Below are 24,454 nucleotides of genomic sequence, written 5' to 3'. Positions count from 1 at the left end.
TACATTTTCTTTTCTCGGAATATCGAATAAAACAATTACTGTCTTTTGTTTCGGTAAATATGGGGTTTAATTGACTTTTGAAAAACTTATATTCACTTCGGCCGTCGGCCTCAGTGAATATCATTTTTTCAAAAATCAATAAAACCGCACATTTACCTTATCAAAAGACAGTAATTGTATAGTATCAAACTAGCGAACACGATGATGTATCAAGCTAGCGAACAAGAAGATGTATCAAGCTAGGGAACAAGAAGTTATATCAAGCTGGCGAACAAGAAGATGTATCAAGCTTGCGAATAAGAAGGAGTATCAAGCTAGTGAACAAGAAGTTGTATCAACCTAGCGAACAAGAAAATGTACCAAGCTAGCGAACAAAAAGTTGTATTAAGCTAGCGAACAAAAAGTTGTATCAAGCTAGCGAAAAAGAAGATGTATCAAGCTGGCGAACAAGAAAAAGTATCAAGCTAGCGAATAAAAAGATGTATCAAGCTAACGAACAAGAAAAAGTATTAATTAAGTTAACGAACAAGAAGTTACATTAAGCTAGCGAACAAGAAGTTGTATTAAGCTAGCGAACAAGAAGTTGTATTAAGCTAGCGAACAAGAAGTTGTATAAGCTAGCGAACAAGAAGTTGTATCAAGCTGGCGACCGAAAAGATGTATCAAGCTGGCGAACAAGAAAAAGTATCAAGCTAGCGAATAAAAAGATGTATCAAGCTAACGAACAAGAAAAAGTATTAATTAAGTTAACGAACAAGAAGTTACATTAAGCTAGCGAACAAGAAGTTGTATTAAGCTAGCGAACAAGAAGTTGTATTAAGCTAGCGAACAAGAAGTTGTATAAGCTAGCGAACAAGACGTTGTATCAATCTAGCGAACAAGAAGTTATATCAAGCTGGCGAACAAGAAAAAGTATCAAGCTAGCGAATAAAAAGATGTATCAAGCTAACGAACAAGAAAAAGTATTAATTAAGTTAACGAACAAGAAGTTACATTCAGCTAGCGAACAAGAAGAAGTATCAAGCTGGCGAACAAGAAGATGTATCAAGCTAACGAACAAGAAGAAGTATCAAGCTAGCGAACAAGAAGAGGTATCAAGCTGGCGAATAAAAAGTTATATTAAGCTAGCGAACAAGAGGGTGTATTAAGCTGGCGAATAAAAAGTTGTATAAAGCTAGCGAACCAGAAGATGTATCAAGCTAGCGAACAAGAAGTTGTATTAAGCTAGCGAACAAAAAGTTGTATCAAGCTAGCGAACAAGAAGTTGTATCAAACTGGCGAACAAGAAGATGTATCAAGCTGGCGAACAAGAAGAAGTATCAAGCTGGTGAACAAGAAAAGTATCAAGCTAGCGAACAAGAAAAATATCAAGCTGGTGAACAAAAAGTTGTATAAAGCTAGCGAACAAGAAGTTGTATTAAGCTAGCGAACAAGAAGTTGTCTCAAGCTAGCGAACAAGAGGTTGTATCAAGCTGGCGAACAAGAAGAAGTATCAAGCTGGTGAACAAGAAGTTGTATAAAGCTAGCGCACAAGAAGTTGTATTAAGCTAGCGAACAAGAAGTTGTATTAAGCTAGCGAACAAGACGTTGTATCAAGCTAGCGAACAAGAAGATGTATCAAGCTGGCGAACAAGAAGAAGCATCAAGCTGGCGAACAAGAAAAGGTATCACGCTAGCGAACAAGAAGAAGTATTAAGCTAGCGAACAAGAAGTTGTATCAAGCTGGCGAATAAGAAGGAGTATCAAACTAGCGAACACGATGATGTATCAAGCTAGCGAACAAGAAGTAATATTAAGCTAGCGAACAAGACGTTGTATCAAGCTAGCGAACAAGAAGATGTATCAAGCTGGCGAACAAGAAGAAGCATCAAGCTGGCGAACAAGAAAAAGTATCAAGCTAGCGAACAAGAAGTTGTATCAAGCTAGCGATTAAGAAGTTGTATCAAGCTAACGAACAAGAAGTTGTATCAAACTGTCGAACAAAAAGTTATATAAAGCTAGCGAACAAGAAGTTGTATCAAGCTAGCGAATAAGAAGTTGTATAAGCTGGCGAACCAGAAGAAGTATCAAGCTGGTGAACAAGAAGTTGTATAAAGCTGGCGAACAAGAAGATGTATCAGTATCACGCTAGCTACCAATAAGCCGTGGAGTGAAAGAGACGATGTATTTCTAGTGGACATTTAGCCAGCGAACAAGAAGATGTATTAAGCTAGCAGACAATAAGCCAGCGAATGAGAAGCTGTTTTAAGCTAGCGAACAAGAAGTTATATCAAGCTAGCGAACAAAATTATCAGCTAGCGAAAAAAAGATGCATCACTGATGCTAGTGAACAACAAGCTATCGAAATAGACAAAGGATTAATGTAGTTATTTCTAGATAACAAAATGTATAACGTAATAACTGTTTTGTGTCAAACATAACTACAGATCTAGAGCATATAGCATGTGTTTTTGTTTTTTGTTTTTTATCTATAATAAAATTGAGAAAGGAAATGGGGAATGTGTCAATGTATAGACATTCTTTATTATTTTCCTTATTTTAAAGTGTCAAATATTTGAAGAATATATATTGCATCTTTTTAAATGATGACTTTGATGAATTAATTGATTTTGAAAAACCCATGCTTCATTAAGAAGAATCCTATATATATCATTTTAAAGTGCACGGCACTTTTAAAATGTATTTTTAAAGTTTATACATGCAATATTTCATATATGAAGAGGAAGACATTTTGTCATTTAAATTCTATTGCAATTTATATATGTAGGACTCTAAAGTGCGATGGGGACGCTAAAGTACGATGGTCACGCTAAAGTGCGATTACATACGCTTAAGTGCGATTCCTCCATACGCGAAAGTCAGATGGTCCGCGAAAGTATAGACGTACGAATAGTACTTGGATTATGACGTTAACAGTCGTTTATACAAACCAAAAATGAATACTTTAGAGTACCATCGCACTTTAGAGTCCTACATATACAACTCTTCATGTTTTTTCAGAATAGATACGTATTTTGAACTTCAAACAACAAATTTATTCATCCCATATTTCAATTAAAGGGATGTTTATTTTATCAAATGTTTCGTGAGTTAGTGTGGGTTGATTAGATATATTGCGTCGTGTTTCAATTATTTTGTAAATTTACTCATGGAAATTTATCTATTTTATTATTTTATCTTATACCAGAACTAATCACTCAGCGTTTTAACGAATAATCTTTTAAAAAATATCCGCTATTTGTTAAACGACCATATACTGACAGCATATCTTAATTCATCTGACAGCATAAAAGTACAAATCTTAATTCATCTACACAGACAATTCGAAAGACAGATAATAATGGATCACAGCTTATGCTGAAGATTTATAAAATGTTAGACATCAAATGACATGTTTTTCAAAAAAGATATCAAAATGAAAAATGCCAAAACAACTTAAATTTCCCAGATGAATATTAATTTTATAAAATTAAAAGAGTTACACATTTTTTAAAAACGATTAAAGTGACACGCACATGTATATCAGCATCCGGTCATTTTAAAAAGGGAGGTTCCCAACCCAAGACAAAAGGGGGGGGGGGTTCCAACTATATGTCTCCATTCAAATGCATTGATCGTCAAAAAAAGGGGGTTCCAACCCCCGGAACCCTCCCCTGGATTCGCCACTGAGGTTCATAATATTCATTTTTTTTAAGCATTGTGACAAATCATAAAAATCAAAACGTATGACCTGTTTCGTGAGATATTGTTTTATGAGATTTGTTGTAAGTTTTTTTTTATTGACCAAATATTACACAATTTTAGAACATTTTAGTAATCAAATAGATCAAAAGGAATATGGAAACCATAATTTGATCAAATAAATGAAAAATATTTTAAGTTAAGTTCAGATGATAAAAGTATTTAAATTTGGCTTAAAAACAAGTTAAAGCAACTAAGACACAACAGAGTGTGATATGTCATAGTGAAATTACATAAATTGTCACTGCTACTGTACCAAGAAAGAGATGCACTAAGGAATAAATGTATCTAATGAGTATGTAATTTTGTTTGTTCCAATTAGTAAACCCATTGCTCAGTCATATGTGATCATTTGTCAGTGTTCAATGGATTTTTTTGTTTACATTACTGCTATATTTGTGAGAAACGTAAATATCATTTAGGTCTCAAACAGGAAATATAATGTAAATTCCCGGCTAGGGGTTTATATGACAAGTAAATGATGAATTTTCTACAAGAAATCTTTGATCAAATATATATTGTGTTGTGTTTCAATCAATCTGTTTGGTTTTGTAGCTGAATTTTTTTTGATAATTACATTTTCGGATGAATAACTTTCAAGTTGAAAAAGGAAATAAGGGAATGCGCACGGTGTCAAAAAGACAACAACTGTGGCCGACCAAAGAGCAGACAACAGCCGAAGGCCACAACCAATGGGTCTTCAATGCAACGAGAAACTCCCGCACCCGGATGCGTGCTTCAGCTGGCGCCTAAACAAATGTATACTAGTTCCGTGAAAAATGGTCGTCATACTTAACGCCGAAATACTACACAACAAATTTAAATTAAAAATCATACAAGACTAACACTGAAAGGCCAGAGACTTGGGACAGCGCAAAATGCGGCGGGGTTAAACATGTTTTTTGCACACACACACCCCCCCCCCCCCCCTATGGCAAGCCGTTCTCGTCAAAACTATGTTTAAACCCTTTTTTCGAAAAAAATACACACTGAGATTTAAAAACATAAAATAACACACTGAGAAATCGAAATTACACACTGAGATTTAAAAAAATAAAAAACACGCACTGAGAACTCAAAATTACACACTGAGATTTTAAAAAGACACACTGAGATGAAATAAATTGAAAAACACACACTGAGAATTGTTAATTACACACTGAGATTTCAAAAATACACACTGAGATTAATATGCAAATTACTAATGAATATTCATGAGATGAATAATTCAACAGATTAATATCTTGATCTGAAGAACTCTTATCATTATAATATGAAATGCGATTCCTCTAACCAACATTCGTAATAAATTTCAAGACTTAACATCGCTCATATTCATAAGTTTGTTGCCTAAAATGCAGATCATTACTACCAGTAATTAAACATGTGTCCCTTTTCAAAAGTCTTCCAACTGTTTCCCTGATTTCGCCAGTTAATCTTTTATATTTTTGTTACGTTTATATGCTATAATAGACACTTGAGTAAAAATTTCTTTTGCAGATTGTTCCAATGTTTTCTTATAATTTTGATAAAGTTTTTCACCATTTGGTTATATTTTGTAATAAGAGTAAGTGGGTATCTTTCTTGTTCTTGTATTTCTAAAGTTTTTTTTATTAATAATTTGGAACCAAATCGAAGGACTAACGAGTTCTGTCCCCTTGTTGTTTTAAGCTTGTAATAGATTCAGATTAAGTATGCTAATTAGATATGTGCGCATAAAAAGTGCGCACAAATCTCAGTGTGTAATTTTAAATTCTCAGTGTGTAATTTTAAATTCTCAGTGCGTAATTTCAAATTCTCAGTGTGTGTTTTCAGTTTATTTATTCTCAGTGTGTCTTTTTGAAATCTCAGTGTGTAATTTTCAATTCTCAGTGTGTAATTTTCAATTCTCAGTGTGCGTTTTTCATTTTTGTAATCTCAGTGCGTCTTTATGAAATCTCAGTGTGTAATTTTTAATTCTCAGTGTGTAATTTTCAATTCTCATTGTGTCATTTTCAATTCTCAGTGTGTTATTTTCAATTCTCAGTGTGCGTTTTGAAGTTTTTAAATCTCAGTGTGCTTTGTTGTAATTCTCAGTGTGTAAATTTTACGAAAAATGGTTTAAACATAGTTTTGACGAGAACGGCTTGCCATACCCCCCCCCCCCCCTTTACATCTCTAGCTAGCCAATGTAGAAAAACAAACACACAACAATACGTACAGCAAAACTCAGTTCAAAAGAAGATTCGGAGTTCGATGTCAGAATAGGTAACAAAAGAAACTAAACAAAATGACAATGATACATATAGATTAACAAAGGACTATACTAGCAAATACTGACATGCCAACTCCAGACCTCATTTAAACTGATTGAGAGAGTATGTCTTCATCATATTAATATCAAGTACAATCCCTCCCGTTAGGTCTTTACTTATAGTATCATACCATCATAAAATATGATACATCTTCTTGTTCGCTAGCTTGATACAACTTTTTGTTCGCCGTAGCTTAATACAACTTTGTGTTCGCTAGCTTGATACATTTTCTTTTTCGCTAGGTTGATACAACTTCTTGTTCACTAGCTTGATACTCCTTCTTATTCACAAGCTTGATACATCTTCTTGTTTGCCAGCTTGATACAACTTCTTGTTCGCTAGCTTAATACTTCTTCTTGTTCGCTAGCTTGATACTATACGTGATGAGGTAAATGTGCGGTTTTAGTGTCATGCCAACAACTGGTTGCAGAATAAATGTGATTATTTTCGATGCAAAGACCCTATTAGTGAATCAATATTGTATTCAAATAAGTGCACTCGGAGGCTTGAATTTAACATGACAGTATAATCAGCAATGTTGCCTTGAGCAGTGTTTTCTTTACCGGGAACCACTGTTATCCTATCCCGGTATTTGGTTTTCTAATTATATGTAGTTATTTAAAAAAAAAAATCCCATTCTATTTTTAGCTTAAATAAGACGCTTCTGAAAAATTGAAAAGTGGAGTCTTGGTGTTGGATGAGTGTTCCATTGTCAGATTTGTGCCTTTGGTAAGGTTGTTTTGATTTGATATTGAATTTACTCAGAAGATGAACGTTCTTATTGGATTTTTAAGATACCAAATTTTGAGTATCATCTTGCGTGCCATATTGACCTAATTTTAGTGGCGCTTCTTTTTTGAATACGAATACGAGATTTTAAATATGAATACTATATGCATGTATGTTGATGTTCAATAACATTATATTTACATAACAAGAGCGTTGATCGGATCATATAGAAATCCCATACGAAGCTCAAATTTAGATTATTTTTGATGTTGGTTTTTATTTTTAAATCGATCAGGCTTGATCTTTTTAATTTCCCCCCTTTAAACCAAACGATTACACAAGCAGTAAGCTTGGTTAACATGGTAAACAATAATACTCAAATCAATTTTATAGGAATGGATGTGCCAGAGGTGCCATGCAGTCCTCGTAGTACACTGAAGAGGAAGCGTTCTGCATCAGATACAACTAAAATCCAAGGTAAGAAATTGCAACCTTGGAGGAATAGCTGAATTAAATTTGAGTACACATGCTTATTTAGATATACTATACATGTAGCTTACATGACTTAATTGAGTATTCAGGGGCAGATCCAGCCATTTTAAAAAAAGGGGGGGTCCAACTATATGTCAAATGCATTGATCAGCCCAAAAAAGGGGGGTTCCAACCCCCGGACCCACCCACCCCTGGATCCGCCAATGGTATTATGATTATAATCATGATAATATAATATATAATTGCTGACAGTATGATCCACTGCATTTGAACTTTGGTGGGTAGTTGTCTCATTTGCAATCATAGCTTACATGTATCTCTTCTCTTTTAAAATATAAAAAAAAACAGAAATGCCAAAATAACCTCAAAGTACAACAGACCTTTCACAAACCCCTTATAACTCCAACTTTTCTTCTAAGGTCATATTAAAGGAAAATATCACAACTAACAACATGGTCCATATAGCCTGATTCATGCACAAAATGGGGTGGGGTTTATAAACCATAAAGGGGTAGGGGGTCAACATACAAATTTGGGTACAGACATCTGCAAATAGGGAAAATAAATTCAAAATAGATAAGCTGAATTAGTTCTAATTCATTGTAATTAATAAAGTGTATACAAAATTTTGTAAAAATCACTTTTTCAGCCAAAAAAGTGCGATGGGGACGCTAAAGTACGATGGTCACGCTAAAGTGCGATTACATACGCTTAAGTGCGATTCCTCCATACGCGAAAGTCAGATGGTCCGCGAAAGTATAGACGTACGAATAGTACTTGGATTATGACGTTAACAGTCGTTTATACAAACCAAAAATGAATACTTTAGAGTACCATCGCACTTTAGAGTCCTACATATACAACTCTTCATGTTTTTTCAGAATAGATACGTATTTTGAACTTCAAACAACAAATTTATTCATCCCATATTTCAATTAAAGGGATGTTTATTTTATCAAATGTTTCGTGAGTTAGTGTGGGTTGATTAGATATATTGCGTCGTGTTTCAATTATTTTGTAAATTTACTCATGGAAATTTATCTATTTTATTATTTTATCTTATACCAGAACTAATCACTCAGCGTTTTAACGAATAATCTTTTAAAAAATATCCGCTATTTGTTAAACGACCATATACTGACAGCATATCTTAATTCATCTGACAGCATAAAAGTACAAATCTTAATTCATCTACACAGACAATTCGAAAGACAGATAATAATGGATCACAGCTTATGCTGAAGATTTATAAAATGTTAGACATCAAATGACATGTTTTTCAAAAAAGATATCAAAATGAAAAATGCCAAAACAACTTAAATTTCCCAGATGAATATTAATTTTATAAAATTAAAAGAGTTACACATTTTTTAAAAACGATTAAAGTGACACGCACATGTATATCAGCATCCGGTCATTTTAAAAAGGGAGGTTCCCAACCCAAGACAAAAGGGGGGGGGGGGTTCCAACTATATGTCTCCATTCAAATGCATTGATCGTCAAAAAAAGGGGGTTCCAACCCCCGGAACCCTCCCCTGGATTCGCCACTGAGGTTCATAATATTCATTTTTTTTAAGCATTGTGACAAATCATAAAAATCAAAACGTATGACCTGTTTCGTGAGATATTGTTTTATGAGATTTGTTGTAAGTTTTTTTTTATTGACCAAATATTACACAATTTTAGAACATTTTAGTAATCAAATAGATCAAAAGGAATATGGAAACCATAATTTGATCAAATAAATGAAAAATATTTTAAGTTAAGTTCAGATGATAAAAGTATTTAAATTTGGCTTAAAAACAAGTTAAAGCAACTAAGACACAACAGAGTGTGATATGTCATAGTGAAATTACATAAATTGTCACTGCTACTGTACCAAGAAAGAGATGCACTAAGGAATAAATGTATCTAATGAGTATGTAATTTTGTTTGTTCCAATTAGTAAACCCATTGCTCAGTCATATGTGATCATTTGTCAGTGTTCAATGGATTTTTTTGTTTACATTACTGCTATATTTGTGAGAAACGTAAATATCATTTAGGTCTCAAACAGGAAATATAATGTAAATTCCCGGCTAGGGGTTTATATGACAAGTAAATGATGAATTTTCTACAAGAAATCTTTGATCAAATATATATTGTGTTGTGTTTCAATCAATCTGTTTGGTTTTGTAGCTGAATTTTTTTTGATAATTACATTTTCGGATGAATAACTTTCAAGTTGAAAAAGGAAATAAGGGAATGCGCACGGTGTCAAAAAGACAACAACTGTGGCCGACCAAAGAGCAGACAACAGCCGAAGGCCACAACCAATGGGTCTTCAATGCAACGAGAAACTCCCGCACCCGGATGCGTGCTTCAGCTGGCGCCTAAACAAATGTATACTAGTTCCGTGAAAAATGGTCGTCATACTTAACGCCGAAATACTACACAACAAATTTAAATTAAAAATCATACAAGACTAACACTGAAAGGCCAGAGACTTGGGACAGCGCAAAATGCGGCGGGGTTAAACATGTTTTTTGCACACACACACCCCCCCCCCTATGGCAAGCCGTTCTCGTCAAAACTATGTTTAAACCCTTTTTTCGAAAAAAATACACACTGAGATTTAAAAACATAAAATAACACACTGAGAAATCGAAATTACACACTGAGATTTAAAAAAATAAAAAACACGCACTGAGAACTCAAAATTACACACTGAGATTTTAAAAAGACACACTGAGATGAAATAAATTGAAAAACACACACTGAGAATTGTTAATTACACACTGAGATTTCAAAAATACACACTGAGATTAATATGCAAATTACTAATGAATATTCATGAGATGAATAATTCAACAGATTAATATCTTGATCTGAAGAACTCTTATCATTATAATATGAAATGCGATTCCTCTAACCAACATTCGTAATAAATTTCAAGACTTAACATCGCTCATATTCATAAGTTTGTTGCCTATAATGCAGATCATTACTACCAGTAATTAAACATGTGTCCCTTTTCAAAAGTCTTCCAACTGTTTCCCTGATTTCGCCAGTTAATCTTTTATATTTTTGTTACGTTTATATGCTATAATAGACACTTGAGTAAAAATTTCTTTTGCAGATTGTTCCAATGTTTTCTTATAATTTTGATAAAGTTTTTCACCATTTGGTTATATTTTGTAATAAGAGTAAGTGGGTATCTTTCTTGTTCTTGTATTTCTAAAGTTTTTTTTATTAATAATTTGGAACCAAATCGAAGGACTAACGAGTTCTGTCCCCTTGTTGTTTTAAGCTTGTAATAGATTCAGATTAAGTATGCTAATTAGATATGTGCGCATAAAAAGTGCGCACAAATCTCAGTGTGTAATTTTAAATTCTCAGTGTGTAATTTTAAATTCTCAGTGCGTAATTTCAAATTCTCAGTGTGTGTTTTCAGTTTATTTATTCTCAGTGTGTCTTTTTGAAATCTCAGTGTGTAATTTTCAATTCTCAGTGTGTAATTTTCAATTCTCAGTGTGCGTTTTTCATTTTTGTAATCTCAGTGCGTCTTTATGAAATCTCAGTGTGTAATTTTTAATTCTCAGTGTGTAATTTTCAATTCTCATTGTGTCATTTTCAATTCTCAGTGTGTTATTTTCAATTCTCAGTGTGCGTTTTGAAGTTTTTAAATCTCAGTGTGCTTTGTTGTAATTCTCAGTGTGTAAATTTTACGAAAAATGGTTTAAACATAGTTTTGACGAGAACGGCTTGCCATACCCCCCCCCCCCCCCCCCCCCTTTACATCTCTAGCTAGCCAATGTAGAAAAACAAACACACAACAATACGTACAGCAAAACTCAGTTCAAAAGAAGATTCGGAGTTCGATGTCAGAATAGGTAACAAAAGAAACTAAACAAAATGACAATGATACATATAGATTAACAAAGGACTATACTAGCAAATACTGACATGCCAACTCCAGACCTCATTTAAACTGATTGAGAGAGTATGTCTTCATCATATTAATATCAAGTACAATCCCTCCCGTTAGGTCTTTACTTATAGTATCATACCATCATAAAATATGATACATCTTCTTGTTCGCTAGCTTGATACAACTTTTTGTTCGCCGTAGCTTAATACAACTTTGTGTTCGCTAGCTTGATACATTTTCTTTTTCGCTAGGTTGATACAACTTCTTGTTCACTAGCTTGATACTCCTTCTTATTCACAAGCTTGATACATCTTCTTGTTTGCCAGCTTGATACAACTTCTTGTTCGCTAGCTTAATACTTCTTCTTGTTCGCTAGCTTGATACTATACGTGATGAGGTAAATGTGCGGTTTTAGTGTCATGCCAACAACTGGTTGCAGAATAAATGTGATTATTTTCGATGCAAAGACCCTATTAGTGAATCAATATTGTATTCAAATAAGTGCACTCGGAGGCTTGAATTTAACATGACAGTATAATCAGCAATGTTGCCTTGAGCAGTGTTTTCTTTACCGGGAACCACTGTTATCCTATCCCGGTATTTGGTTTTCTAATTATATGTAGTTATTTAAAAAAAAAAATCCCATTCTATTTTTAGCTTAAATAAGACGCTTCTGAAAAATTGAAAAGTGGAGTCTTGGTGTTGGATGAGTGTTCCATTGTCAGATTTGTGCCTTTGGTAAGGTTGTTTTGATTTGATATTGAATTTACTCAGAAGATGAACGTTCTTATTGGATTTTTAAGATACCAAATTTTGAGTATCATCTTGCGTGCCATATTGACCTAATTTTAGTGGCGCTTCTTTTTTGAATACGAATACGAGATTTTAAATATGAATACTATATGCATGTATGTTGATGTTCAATAACATTATATTTACATAACAAGAGCGTTGATCGGATCATATAGAAATCCCATACGAAGCTCAAATTTAGATTATTTTTGATGTTGGTTTTTATTTTTAAATCGATCAGGCTTGATCTTTTTAATTTCCCCCCTTTAAACCAAACGATTACACAAGCAGTAAGCTTGGTTAACATGGTAAACAATAATACTCAAATCAATTTTATAGGAATGGATGTGCCAGAGGTGCCATGCAGTCCTCGTAGTACACTGAAGAGGAAGCGTTCTGCATCAGATACAACTAAAATCCAAGGTAAGAAATTGCAACCTTGGAGGAATAGCTGAATTAAATTTGAGTACACATGCTTATTTAGATATACTATACATGTAGCTTACATGACTTAATTGAGTATTCAGGGGCAGATCCAGCCATTTTAAAAAAGGGGGGGTCCAACTATATGTCAAATGCATTGATCAGCCCAAAAAAGGGGGGTTCCAACCCCCGGACCCACCCACCCCTGGATCCGCCAATGGTATTATGATTATAATCATGATAATATAATATATAATTGCTGACAGTATGATCCACTGCATTTGAACTTTGGTGGGTAGTTGTCTCATTTGCAATCATAGCTTACATGTATCTCTTCTCTTTTAAAATATAAAAAAAAACAGAAATGCCAAAATAACCTCAAAGTACAACAGACCTTTCACAAACCCCTTATAACTCCAACTTTTCTTCTAAGGTCATATTAAAGGAAAATATCACAACTAACAACATGGTCCATATAGCCTGATTCATGCACAAAATGGGGTGGGGTTTATAAACCATAAAGGGGTAGGGGGTCAACATACAAATTTGGGTACAGACATCTGCAAATAGGGAAAATAAATTCAAAATAGATAAGCTGAATTAGTTCTAATTCATTGTAATTAATAAAGTGTATACAAAATTTTGTAAAAATCACTTTTTCAGCCAAATTTATCTTAATAGGAGAGATAAGATGTCAGGAATTACATGAGAAGGAAATTACAAATATTGATAGATTATATACTGTCATTTGTTTTTTTTTATTTTCAGGTCCAGTAGCAACAATAGATTTAAAAGGCCCATCAAAAGTGGAATATGGGAAAACAGCTTCTTTGGTGGCTAAATGCAATATTGGATCACTTGATGCCTCCCACTTTACTGCCAAGTGGCAGCGCATTGAAAAAGGGAAAGCAGAAGACTTAGATTTATTGTTGAATAAATATCATCTCAGTACAACAGATCTCAAGCAAGCAAAACTGGTCATTAAAGATGTTTGTCTTGCAGACAAAGGAACTTATCAGCTTCTTTTGTGTAAAGACGATAACTACATCAGCAGTCAGTTTGTGCTTAATGTGCACATAAAACAAGGTACACATAGTTTTTATTCATATTATTGAAATACTTGTATATATAACTGTTTTAAAAAGAACTTTACTTTTGTCAGGAATAAAATTTATGAGAAATTAAGCATGTTAAGCATGACAAAAAAAAATAAAACATCATTGATGATTGTGGACTTTTCCATATTTGAATTATCTTACCACAATGACACATTGTAATACACAATATTTATCATCATTTATACAATGGCAGCTGAACATTTCAATCTTGTTTAAATTATGTTATAATCAAATGATATTTTTTCATTGTTTCGTATTCCAAACACTTTAGAAATTTTTTAATATATATAGCTTGGTGCCAATATAGAAGAACATATATACATGTATGTAATAAGTACTTATAAAGATGTCTTCATCTGAGCATCATGAGCATGTTGATTGGATTTGATTTTGGTATTTTAGATGAAAAGAGAAAAATACTATATAAACTTCTGAATGACAGGGGAACAGAAGCTTTGAGATGTTATTTTGATACCCGTGTTCCAGCAAGCCAACTTAGCATTCATTTGTCAAAATACCAAAGTGACATAAATTTTAAGCGGCATTGTAACCAGCATCAAATGAAGATTCTATTTCCAGTAGGTATGTATCACATGGTATAGTTTTAGTCTATTGGCCCTTATCTCAATTTCATGGTTCAGTGACTACTTGACATAAATCTAACTGATTTTCAACACAAGATTCACTGATGATCAAGTATAGCAGACAAGAAAACTGCATAAATTGATATTAGTTGTAAATCCTAAATATGTTATCCATGTTTGCTGCTGAATATATAGTTACATTGTATTTTTTCATGCAGTTTCTCAGCAACTTAAGCTTTAAGAAAAACTTTTAAAAAAGTCTGTCACCTCAAGTTTACATGGTATATATGTTCTGGACCATATGAGTATTTGGACCATACGCGTATACTCATATGGTCCGACCGTAAACATATGGTTGGACCATATGAGTATCATACTCGTTTGGTTATTAACGGGCTGGACCATATGAGTATTTGGACCATATAGGTATTTATTTCAAATAACATTATTTATAATTCAAAAACTACGTAAAAATCAAATATTGATACCATAGTTAGTTTTCATCTCTAGTTACATTCTTACATGTAGGCTTGGGTGACATTTACTTCCACACGGTATCATGGCTTTTTTGCATTTGCAAGTCTTGGTTTTGCACGACCCTTTTCATGTACACCTTTTGTTTGTGAGTGAAAAGCTAGTCTTTTTGCAGCTGCGTACAGTGATACCGAGGTCTTTGGACATTTTGATGTCTATGGTGTTTTTAAAAAGTTCTAGATCTAAAATTTCCTAAAAATTACTGCAATACACCATATTCACAAGACATTTTAAATAAACTATGTTATCTTCCAGTGACTTCTTGTGTAACAGTTCATAAAGAAATTTTTGAAATTAAATTATTTAAGTCGACATATTCATAGTGCCATTCACTCGTTAATAACAAATCGGTAATGACCACCGGCAATGACCTTCGGTATAAAATGTGTTTATCATAGTTTTGACAATTAAGTAAAATTAACTTTGTGAAACTTCTTTTTTTTCTTTAGCTAATCTTTTTATTATAAAATAATAATAAAATTACCTATATGATAGCGTCTTTTTAATGAACGGTCATACCCCATGAAGAGTTAAGAAGTATAAAAGTAAACTGTAACAGAATGTTAATTACCCCGACCATACGCGGACGGTCGGACCATATGAGTATATACCCATATGGTCATGACCATACACGTATGGTCCAAATACTCATGATCCGGAACATATACATGCATGCTGCATATATTGCAGTTAATCAAATTATTGTTTTTAATTTGCTGTATAGCAGGTGAGATCACATCCATAAATTTATGTCCTTCAAGTTCAGTTGTTATATACAATTAAGTTCAGTGAAATGAATGCCTCAAATTATTATTTTTTTTGATAGATTATAAGAACATTGCATGAGTCGAATGTCATTTTGATTTTTTAGATATATATCCTCTACTTTGAAAGCAGGTATTGGTGGCCTTGTGCTTTTGTCTGCTCTATGGTCGGGTTGTTGTTTCTTTGACACATTCCCTATTTCCATTCTATATCTTATTTGTAGAGAAATCTACCCTGGCTATCCTTTTACGTCTTTTAGTGTCAACTAGAATGAAAGTATTTTACTATTGCCTTCAAAGTGGACAATAGATATTCATAAAAGAGGGACGAAAAATACCAGAGGGACAGTCAAACTCATAATCGAAAAAAAAACTGACAATGCCATGGCTAAAAATTAAAAGGACAAACAGACAAACAACAGCACACACGACACAACATAGAAAACTAAAGAATAAACAACACGAACCCCACCAAAAACTAGGGGTGATCTTGGTGCTCCCGAAGGGTAAGCATATCCTGCTCAACATGTGGCACCCGTCATGTTGCTTATGAGATAAGAAGATCATAAGACATGTCATAAAAAGGTTTTAGGAATGCTTCGCAATACAGACCCCTGGACATTAACTGTATCAGAAAAGGACAAAACACACAAGCATAAATGAATAATAAAAAAAGTGATGAAAAATTATTGAGGTTAATAGCATCTGTTGCAATAATAGAAACATATCTTTATTTTTCAAATTGGTACAAGTTAAAACCATTTTTAAGGAAATATTTTGTACAGGTAAGAGCATGTACGAGGTACTTTTGTACATGTTATAACTTGTATTTTTGCATTATACAAGTTATAACATGTACAATATTTTTGTACAAGTTATAACCTGTACAAAATCGCAACTTGTACACGACATATATACATAATTATATGCATTTATCACTTGAACAGTGGGATGGGTATGTAATCAACAAATGATTAAATGTGATTTTTTTTTAATGTAAGGTCAAAGGACTTAATATTGTGCAGAACCCTAATTACTAACCAAAATATGATTCTTTTGACATGTTTGAGATTTATAACATGAAATACCATGAATACAAAACTTCCCATCTAATTTATTTTAATTATTTCAGGCAAAGCAGTTTCATCAAATGAATTTGACATCAGCTTGCTCTACAAATTATGTAGAAACACATTAGGACTTATTCCACCAAAGCAAGGATGGAATTGTTTACCAAATCCTGGTGATTTAACTAAATCAGATGACATTGAAAGGCTTCACCAACACAGAAATAAGGTCTCTCATATGGGACAAGGAAAGTTGGAAAATTTCAATAAGGAATTTAAAGATTTATCAGAGGTAGGTATGAGAAAAAAGGAATTACATATTTATTATCTCTATAAACATAAGACTCTGCATACTTAACAATAGTTAAAGAAAGTTTGATTATTTTATTGTTTCATAACAATTAATTTCTTTAATGGAGCTGGTAAAGCAGGTTTGAAAATTCAATAATCTCAAAAAAAAAGGCTGATATTACTCAATTTATTTCACTTGACTGGGTGGAGTTTATCTAGTTCGCTCATAATAAACCAGTCCATCTATATATATATAGATAGATGTTTTAGGATACACTCATCAATGCATTGTGCAGTCAATCTTTTGTAAATTCCTTTGAGGTCACTGATAGGTGATTAGAAATCAGAAATAACTATAACGGAAATCATCGTAATCACACACATTTTCAAATCGATTGTCCTCATGCAAATTAAAACGTAAGCTCAGCGCGATCAGTTGAAATAACATTGGTAATAAAAATGTTTCAACTGTCCTCACATGTTACAGCTCATCATTGTCATGCTGCTTGTAGTATAATTTGGAGGACAGATTAAACAAATACAAGATGAACCCACAGTGATTGAGTCGGGTATCTCTGATTTCAGACAGTATTGAATAAAAGCTATATTCTGAGTCTGACAGAATTACAAAAGTTCCAAAGCAACGAATAATCAATGCATGGCTGTAAAAAAGTAACAACAGTTTTGGTATACATCATACCAATAAGCATACACGTGACAGTACAAAAGGCAGAGAAAAAACAATTATTCACCAAAGTACAAAATGTATTTCGACTTTTTTCCCCTTTTAACCTAATTTAATATCATTTACATTTTGACATCCTTGTTTTAAATTTTTACGAAAAATACACACATCTGTATTGCCTTTTTTTATATTTTGTAAACAAATTTTAACTTGTTATAGGCCATAGTAAGACTTGGAGGGGGGAAATTTGAGAAAGAAGTAAAAAGAATTAAGACTTTAAAGATTGATGATTTGGAGAACGATAGAATTCACAATATTGAAGATATTACATTGGAGTCATTAGAGCTGATTCGCAGTATTAAAAAAGACACAGTGAGTATAGTATATCAGGACTTTTTATGTATAGTTTACATGTACATGATGTAAAAGTTTGCAATGAGGTCAGTTTAAAGGAAACATCTAATGATAATTTAGTATTTTGTGGTGTACAGTTGTATAATCATGATAATTAGCAATTAACACCTCTCATTCCATGTAACAGTTTACATGTTATATATTATTTTATTCTGGTGTCACCTAAGTTGGACAAAGGTATACAGAAAAACATATTAGTTTACATTACATTGCATATATGTAGATTTGTTGAGAAAGCATTAAATATGAGTTTTTTACAACGGTATGATCAGTATAGTCGACAGGTTAACATCAGAGAGAATCCAGTTTGTCATTTATAATTCTAATAAATTGGCACAATATTCGAAGTTTAGATTTCTGTTTTTGGTTCATAATAACATTAAATTTTAAAACATTAAAGTTCGTTGGGTATTTCTTGTCAATAAGTAGTGTTCTATCTGTCAAGAGACTGCTGCATTCCATTACATAGTGGTATTCGTCACCTATAGCAACTCTGCACAAATGACACTTTCTCTGTTCTCAGGGAATGTTTTGCCATCTACCATTTTCAATCGGCAGTTTATGGTACATTGTCCTAAACCGCGACATTGTTATTACATCTTTATCATCAAGTACGTTAAGGTAGTGTTCGAAATTGTGTGATGTCTTGTATAGGCGATAATTCAGGGCTTTCGGCGAATCGTTTACCTTTATGACCATGACTGTGTAAACTGATCTTCTAGTCTTTGTTTAATTATCGATTTAATGTTAGGTGATGTGTTTTGAAATGACCATAAGTAAGAGAATCCACAATTGTCTGGAATACTTTTCATCTTGTCTAACGATCGCGATCGAAATGTTGTTTCTTGTGCTAACTTGAAAAGGTATCTAAACATTACAGCAGCGAGCTTTCTTTCTTTAGGGAGCTACCATTTGATTTTTATGGGGGGGGGGGCTAGGATGAAATTTGAAAAAAATAGGCAGGACAGGAGTTTTCAGTAAAAAAAAAAGGCAGGATGAGACACTTTGCCAAAAAAAAAGGCAGGATGACAATTTAGGTAAAAAAAGTCAGGATAAACTAATAAAAAAAAATGCAGGACCGAATAGAGTGAAAAATAAAAAGGCAGGACAGAGATTACAACTAAAAAAAAATGCAGGACAAAATTTTTCATCCTAGCCCCCCCATAAAAATCAAATGGTAGCTCCCTTACCGGTAATCAACTTTGTCCAATAAGATATAATTCTAGTTTTTATATCTATTTCTAGGGGATACAGACCCAGTTCTCCATAAATGAAGTTGTTTTGAGTAGATGGCTTAAGATGTAAAAGTAGCTTAAAAAATTTAGTTTGAACTCTTTCTAGTATATCTAAGTTTTCGTAACCCCATATTTCGCATCCATATAGCAGAATAGGTTTTACCAGTAAGTCAAACAAATCCACATGGCATCTTATTGATAAATTGTGAATTCTTCCCTTCCTTAAAACTTCGTACATTGCACTTGTTGCTTTGTCCTTTAGATGTTGTTTGCATTGTTTAAAGCTGCCTGTTTTGCTGAAAATAATTCCTAAGTAGTTAAAGTGTTTTACAGTTTCAATATGATTATTGTTGAATCGGAAAAGTGGAGGGTTTGTAGTTCTTCCTTTTGAAAAAATTAAGATTTTAGTTTTAGAAACATTTACTCGCATCTTCCAGGTCTCGCAATACTTTTTAAATTTGTTAAGTGCATGTTGCAGTTGGTCAGGTGATTCTGCCATGATTACAGTGTCGTCTGCGTAGAGAATTATGAATAATTTCATTAAAGTTCCAAGTTTTTCTTCTATATCTTTACTTATTGTGTTCATACCTAAAACATTTTCCGAGATGAGATAGTCTTCTAGGTCATTCAAGTATAAAGAAAATAAAAACGGTGACAGATTTTCTCCTTGTCTGACACCTATTTCACAAGCGAAAGGTTCACAAGTTTGACCATTATAGCTCAAGCTGGATTTAATATTCTGGTACATGCTAAAAATAGTATTAAACATTTTCCCCTTTATATTGGTGTTCAACATTTTAAACCATAAGAAATTACGATTAACCGTATTGAAGGCCTTTTCAAAGTCTACAAATGCGCAAAATAGTTTCTTTCTTGAGTGTTGTAAAACTTCAATTAGAGAGTTCAGAAGAAACGCACAATCAATTGTTGAGTATTTTTCTCGGAAACCATTTTGATTTTCTTTAAGAAGAGATGTTTGTTCGGAGAATCTTTTAAGGGGTTCATTTAATACCGCTGTAAAGACTTTTCCAAACAGCTCACAATAGTTATTGGTCTGTAATTTTTGGGGTTGCGTTTGTCACCTTTGTTCTTGTAGACAGGTTTTATCATTCCTTGGACCCATAATTGTTTTGGAATTTTTCCGGAGTCGAAAACTAGGTTGAAAATTTTCACATATATGTCGATAAGAACATAAGCGGATGTTTTTAAATATTCATTAATCAGTTTGTCTTCGGCGCATGCTTTGTTATTTGTTAAAGTTTGTGTTTTAAGGTTAGTATGAGGGAAGCCATTTACAATAAGCCAATGGTATTAAGTTATGCAGTCATACAAGCATTGGAATATCTCATTTCCTTGAAGATTTTCATTTGTATTTGACTGTACGATTACATACTGGCACAATATATCTCTGTGTAAACTGTTTATTTGTGATTTGGCCGTTATCTTGAAAGCTAGAATAGATAAAAAAATATGTATATTGAAATAAAAGCATCTATTACATAGCTCTGTTTTATAGGTTGATATTTAATCAAGTCATTACATAATAATCTTGTAAATCATGATAATTAAAATAACTGACATATTGGATTTACTTTAAAAATGAAAAATGATGACATATAATGTATAATAATTTTTTTGCTTTGCTTTCAGGAAGAAACAAAAAAAAGTCAAAGAAATCAAAATGGGGCACCATTCTTCTTGTGTAAACTTTATAGGCAAAAAGTATGCCATGATTGTGGTGGAAAATTTGACAGGCCAAGAAAGCCTCCAAAGAATTTTGTTTTCAGACGAAGAATACCAAAAGATTATTTTAATACTACAGGAAGATGTTTATCATTTAGGAAAGTGCATTATCATATTGAGTGTGTTGATGCTAAAGAAAACACCAAAGTACCCCCTAAAGAAGGAATCACTCTTTCAAAATCACACTTAGAATATTTTGAAAGTCTAGGGCATCACAGTTTGTGTGAATGTGCTAAAAAGTTAGATCTTATTGCTGTTTGACTGTAGTTGACAACCATAATGCTGTAAAATCTTAAATTTAAGTATCTAGTCATAATGGATATCATAATGAAATGGTGTAAATATAAATCAAATTATAAACAATTTACATTTTCTTTTAAATGAGATGAAATAACAGATGACAACCAAACAATAGAGTATATATTTATAAACAGGAGGAAGCACATTCAATTTATGTTTCAAATTTATTTTAGCAACTTTTTGTTGGATAGTTTTCTCTTTCTTATTTTAGCAACTAAAGTTAGAAAATATTCTCCTTTAAAAAAAAAAAATATATATATATATTCTATTTATACCCCTGAGCTTTAAAAAAGTTGGGGTATACTGTTTTACCTCTGTCCATCCTTCCGTCAGTCCATCCATCTGTCAGTCCATCCATCTGTCAGTCCATCCATCTGTCAGTCCATCCATCTGTCAGTCCTTCCATCAGTCCGTCCATCAGTCTGTCAGTCCATCCATCTGTCAGTCCTTCCATCAGTCCGTCCATCAGTCTCACGATTACTTAAAAAGAATGTTTGATGAATTGGTTTCATTAAATACCTTCAGAATAAGAAAATAAATATTGTTTTCCTGCTACATAGCAAATGGTATAAATTTTCAGTACGTTTCTTTTTAAATTTATATTGAAAAATCATGAGTTATCTCCCTTTAAATTTTTATAATTCAGATTCCATATCTCCTTGTTAATGTATATATATTGGCTTAGGCTACATTCAACATTAGAGAATCAAGAATAAATATTCTGTGTGATGAATCTTAACTACCCAACACATGCCTAAAAATAGAAAAATGAAAATTGTTGTTTAACATAGATCTGCAAATTTTTAGAATAGTTGAATCTGACATGCAGTAATGTTCAGAATGTTAAAATCTACCATCTGTACATTTTGAAAAAAACAACACTCCTTTAGAATGTTGAGGAGTACATCATTAGTTATGATGATACCATTTATTTTTGTGTTATGGCTATTATTTCCTGGACTGTTTAAATAGAAAGACTTAAATTGCAAAAACATCTACAAGGAATTATCTAACAAATAAGTGAACATGATTGTAAGAGTTGTTGCCTTATGTGACCATTTTAACTCTTATATTGGGTAGACTGATAATTTTAGACATGTTGAATTATTTGTAGATCTGGTCAAGGTGATTCATCTTTGATATTTTGGGTTTTTAACTTTAAAAAAATTGCAAGAAACTCTATACATCAATATTTTTGATAAGACTTTAATACACAATATGAAATGCATTTATTTATTGGATTGGGAAAATGAAACAAATCATTCAAAATTTAATTAGCTACAAAGTGATTTTTTTCTTAAAAGCATTTCTTCTGAGAATAATAAGAATAAAAAAAAATCATGACATCAAAGGAACCAAATAATGCCTTCTGAGAATAATAAGAATAAAAAAAAATCATGACATCAAAGGAACCAAATAATGCTGATTACATAAAGAAAATGTGTGAGTCAAGTCTGTGTGTATGATGTTGATATCTCAGCTATTACAAATGTACCCGACAATTTTAAAGTTTATAATAAAATTTAAAATTTGTATGTTTAATTTATTATGTCATAGTTCTTCCTTGGTGCCCTTTTATCAAACAAAATGATATGAGATACACTAATTATTCTATGTTGTTTTGTGTCCTGATGTTTATTTCATGGTTGTTTTTTTTTGTATTTTGCCATGGCATTGCCAGTTCTTTTTCTTTTTCCAATTACAAGTTGAACTATTGCTTCAGTATCCCTTGTCTTTTGTTTGTAGATATAAGGTTTTGTCAAAAAACACACAACAGAAAATATATAGAGAATATCATATGGCTTTTTCAATATCGCATCCGTATCAACCTGAGACACCAATATAATCCCAAGAGCTCTGCTTGAAGGTTGATATGGTGTGTGATATTGAAAAAGCCATATCATATACACTTTATTATATACATATACCTCAAGTGGATGTTTTTTATGTAACATGACGTCATACAGATTATAGGTTTGACATGACGTCATACAGATTAGGGATTTGAAAGCCTTTGCAACAGTGACTGCAATCGATGACGTGACGTCATACAGATTAAAGGTGTGATAAAGCTTTTGCAACCGTGCTGATATCGATATCATCACGAGTGGCTGATACAGCACGCTTGCCAATGATTGTATTACACATACAATTTATCTGTATTTACTACTAAGTATATAATAAAATGATTAATATTATACAAAACAAACACAAAAAATTACTAGCTAAAATTGATTGGTTATTTGTTATTGGTTGCTAAAAATCTAGTGGCAAATATTTCATGGAAGATCAGGATGATACAAGCTATTAAAGACAACTAAAGAATGAATACAATATATCAACATAACAGACGTTGTAATCAGAAGCAGTGTTAAAATTAAGGAGAAGTGGCAATGTGACACCAGGTACTATCCACCATTAACCAATGACTTGAATTTTATCAAGTATGGGTTCTACCTTCAACAATAAGTAAAATCCATACCTTTTAGCACATTATAAAAAACACCAACATGAAAAAATGAAAATGAGACAAACCATGTAACAATTAAGACGCCTGATTTGAAATAAATGGCAAATTAAAAGAATATGCATCCAGCAACATTAAGCAACAGCACAAAGTCAACTACAGGTATATTTAGTGTATTGCATGATTGTAATGTGTACATGCATTTCTTCTTTGGTTTATATGACATTGACCTCATTTTCTTGGATCATGTTAAGATTTTGTGATATTTGTAGTAAAGCTTTATATTTAGGACTATATCAACATATGAATGATTAGTAAAGAAGGCGGGACATTTCAGCGTGTATACACTCTTGTTGAACTATAAAAAATAGTCTTATTTACATGTAAACATGGTACAATGTATGTATATGTTTATATACCTATTTGTATAGTTATATAAATATATATACAAATGATCATTATAATTCTTGTGTTTTAGGATAACTATATTGGTATATGGGGTCCTTCCAAGGTATACATGTCAAGTTACATCTGATATTGACCTCCTGTTCATTAGACACTATTAACTTATTGTGGTTTGGTCTTTTTCCAAGACACATAAGGTATTGAATGATAGTAAGGCAAACATGTCCGACCAACAGGTTTCCTCTAACCATGACCTTGGTCCTTACATAATGTTTTGTTTTTGTGGATTGTTTATTTCTTAGATACATTGAGCAATAGGTCCCATTATACTTTGTTGGTGAAGTGACTGTTAGGGAGCTACCATTTGATTTTTATGGGGGGGGGGCTAGGATGAAATTTGAAAAAAATAGGCAGGACAGGAGTTTTGAGTAAAACCGAACAGAGTGAAAAATAAAAAGGCAGGACA

General features: G+C 32.6%; 1 protein-coding gene across 1 annotated transcript; it reads left to right on the top strand.

The window, feature by feature from the left end:
• Positions 1-11,797: 11,797 nt before the first annotated feature.
• Positions 11,798-21,133, top strand: LOC139500948 (uncharacterized). Its single transcript, XM_071289875.1, has 7 exons — positions 11,798-11,904; positions 12,298-12,381; positions 13,150-13,467; positions 13,902-14,081; positions 16,514-16,740; positions 17,644-17,796; positions 20,724-21,133. Exons 2-7 carry the CDS (start codon positions 12,300-12,302, stop codon positions 21,075-21,077), a joined length of 1,314 nt encoding a protein of 437 aa, XP_071145976.1. The 5' UTR covers positions 11,798-11,904; positions 12,298-12,299; the 3' UTR covers positions 21,078-21,133.
• Positions 21,134-24,454: the final 3,321 nt, after the last annotated feature.

The sequence above is a fragment of the Mytilus edulis genome, chromosome 13, assembly GCF_963676685.1.
Source record: "Mytilus edulis chromosome 13, xbMytEdul2.2, whole genome shotgun sequence".
NCBI classification, from domain to species: Eukaryota; Metazoa; Mollusca; class Bivalvia; order Mytilida; family Mytilidae; genus Mytilus; species Mytilus edulis.
This window is presented reverse-complemented; position numbering and strand designations above follow the sequence as displayed.

Bases quoted from the DNA above. Each gene is read 5' to 3' on its own strand.
- LOC139500948 (XM_071289875.1), top strand. From the start codon at position 12,300: ATGGATGTGCCAGAGGTGCCATGCAGTCCTCGTAGTACACTGAAGAGG. The intron at 13,468-13,901 runs GTACACATAGTT...TTGGTATTTTAG, and splicing joins TAATGTGCACATAAAACAAG to ATGAAAAGAGAAAAATACTA. The intron at 17,797-20,723 runs GTGAGTATAGTA...CTTTGCTTTCAG, and splicing joins GCAGTATTAAAAAAGACACA to GAAGAAACAAAAAAAAGTCA.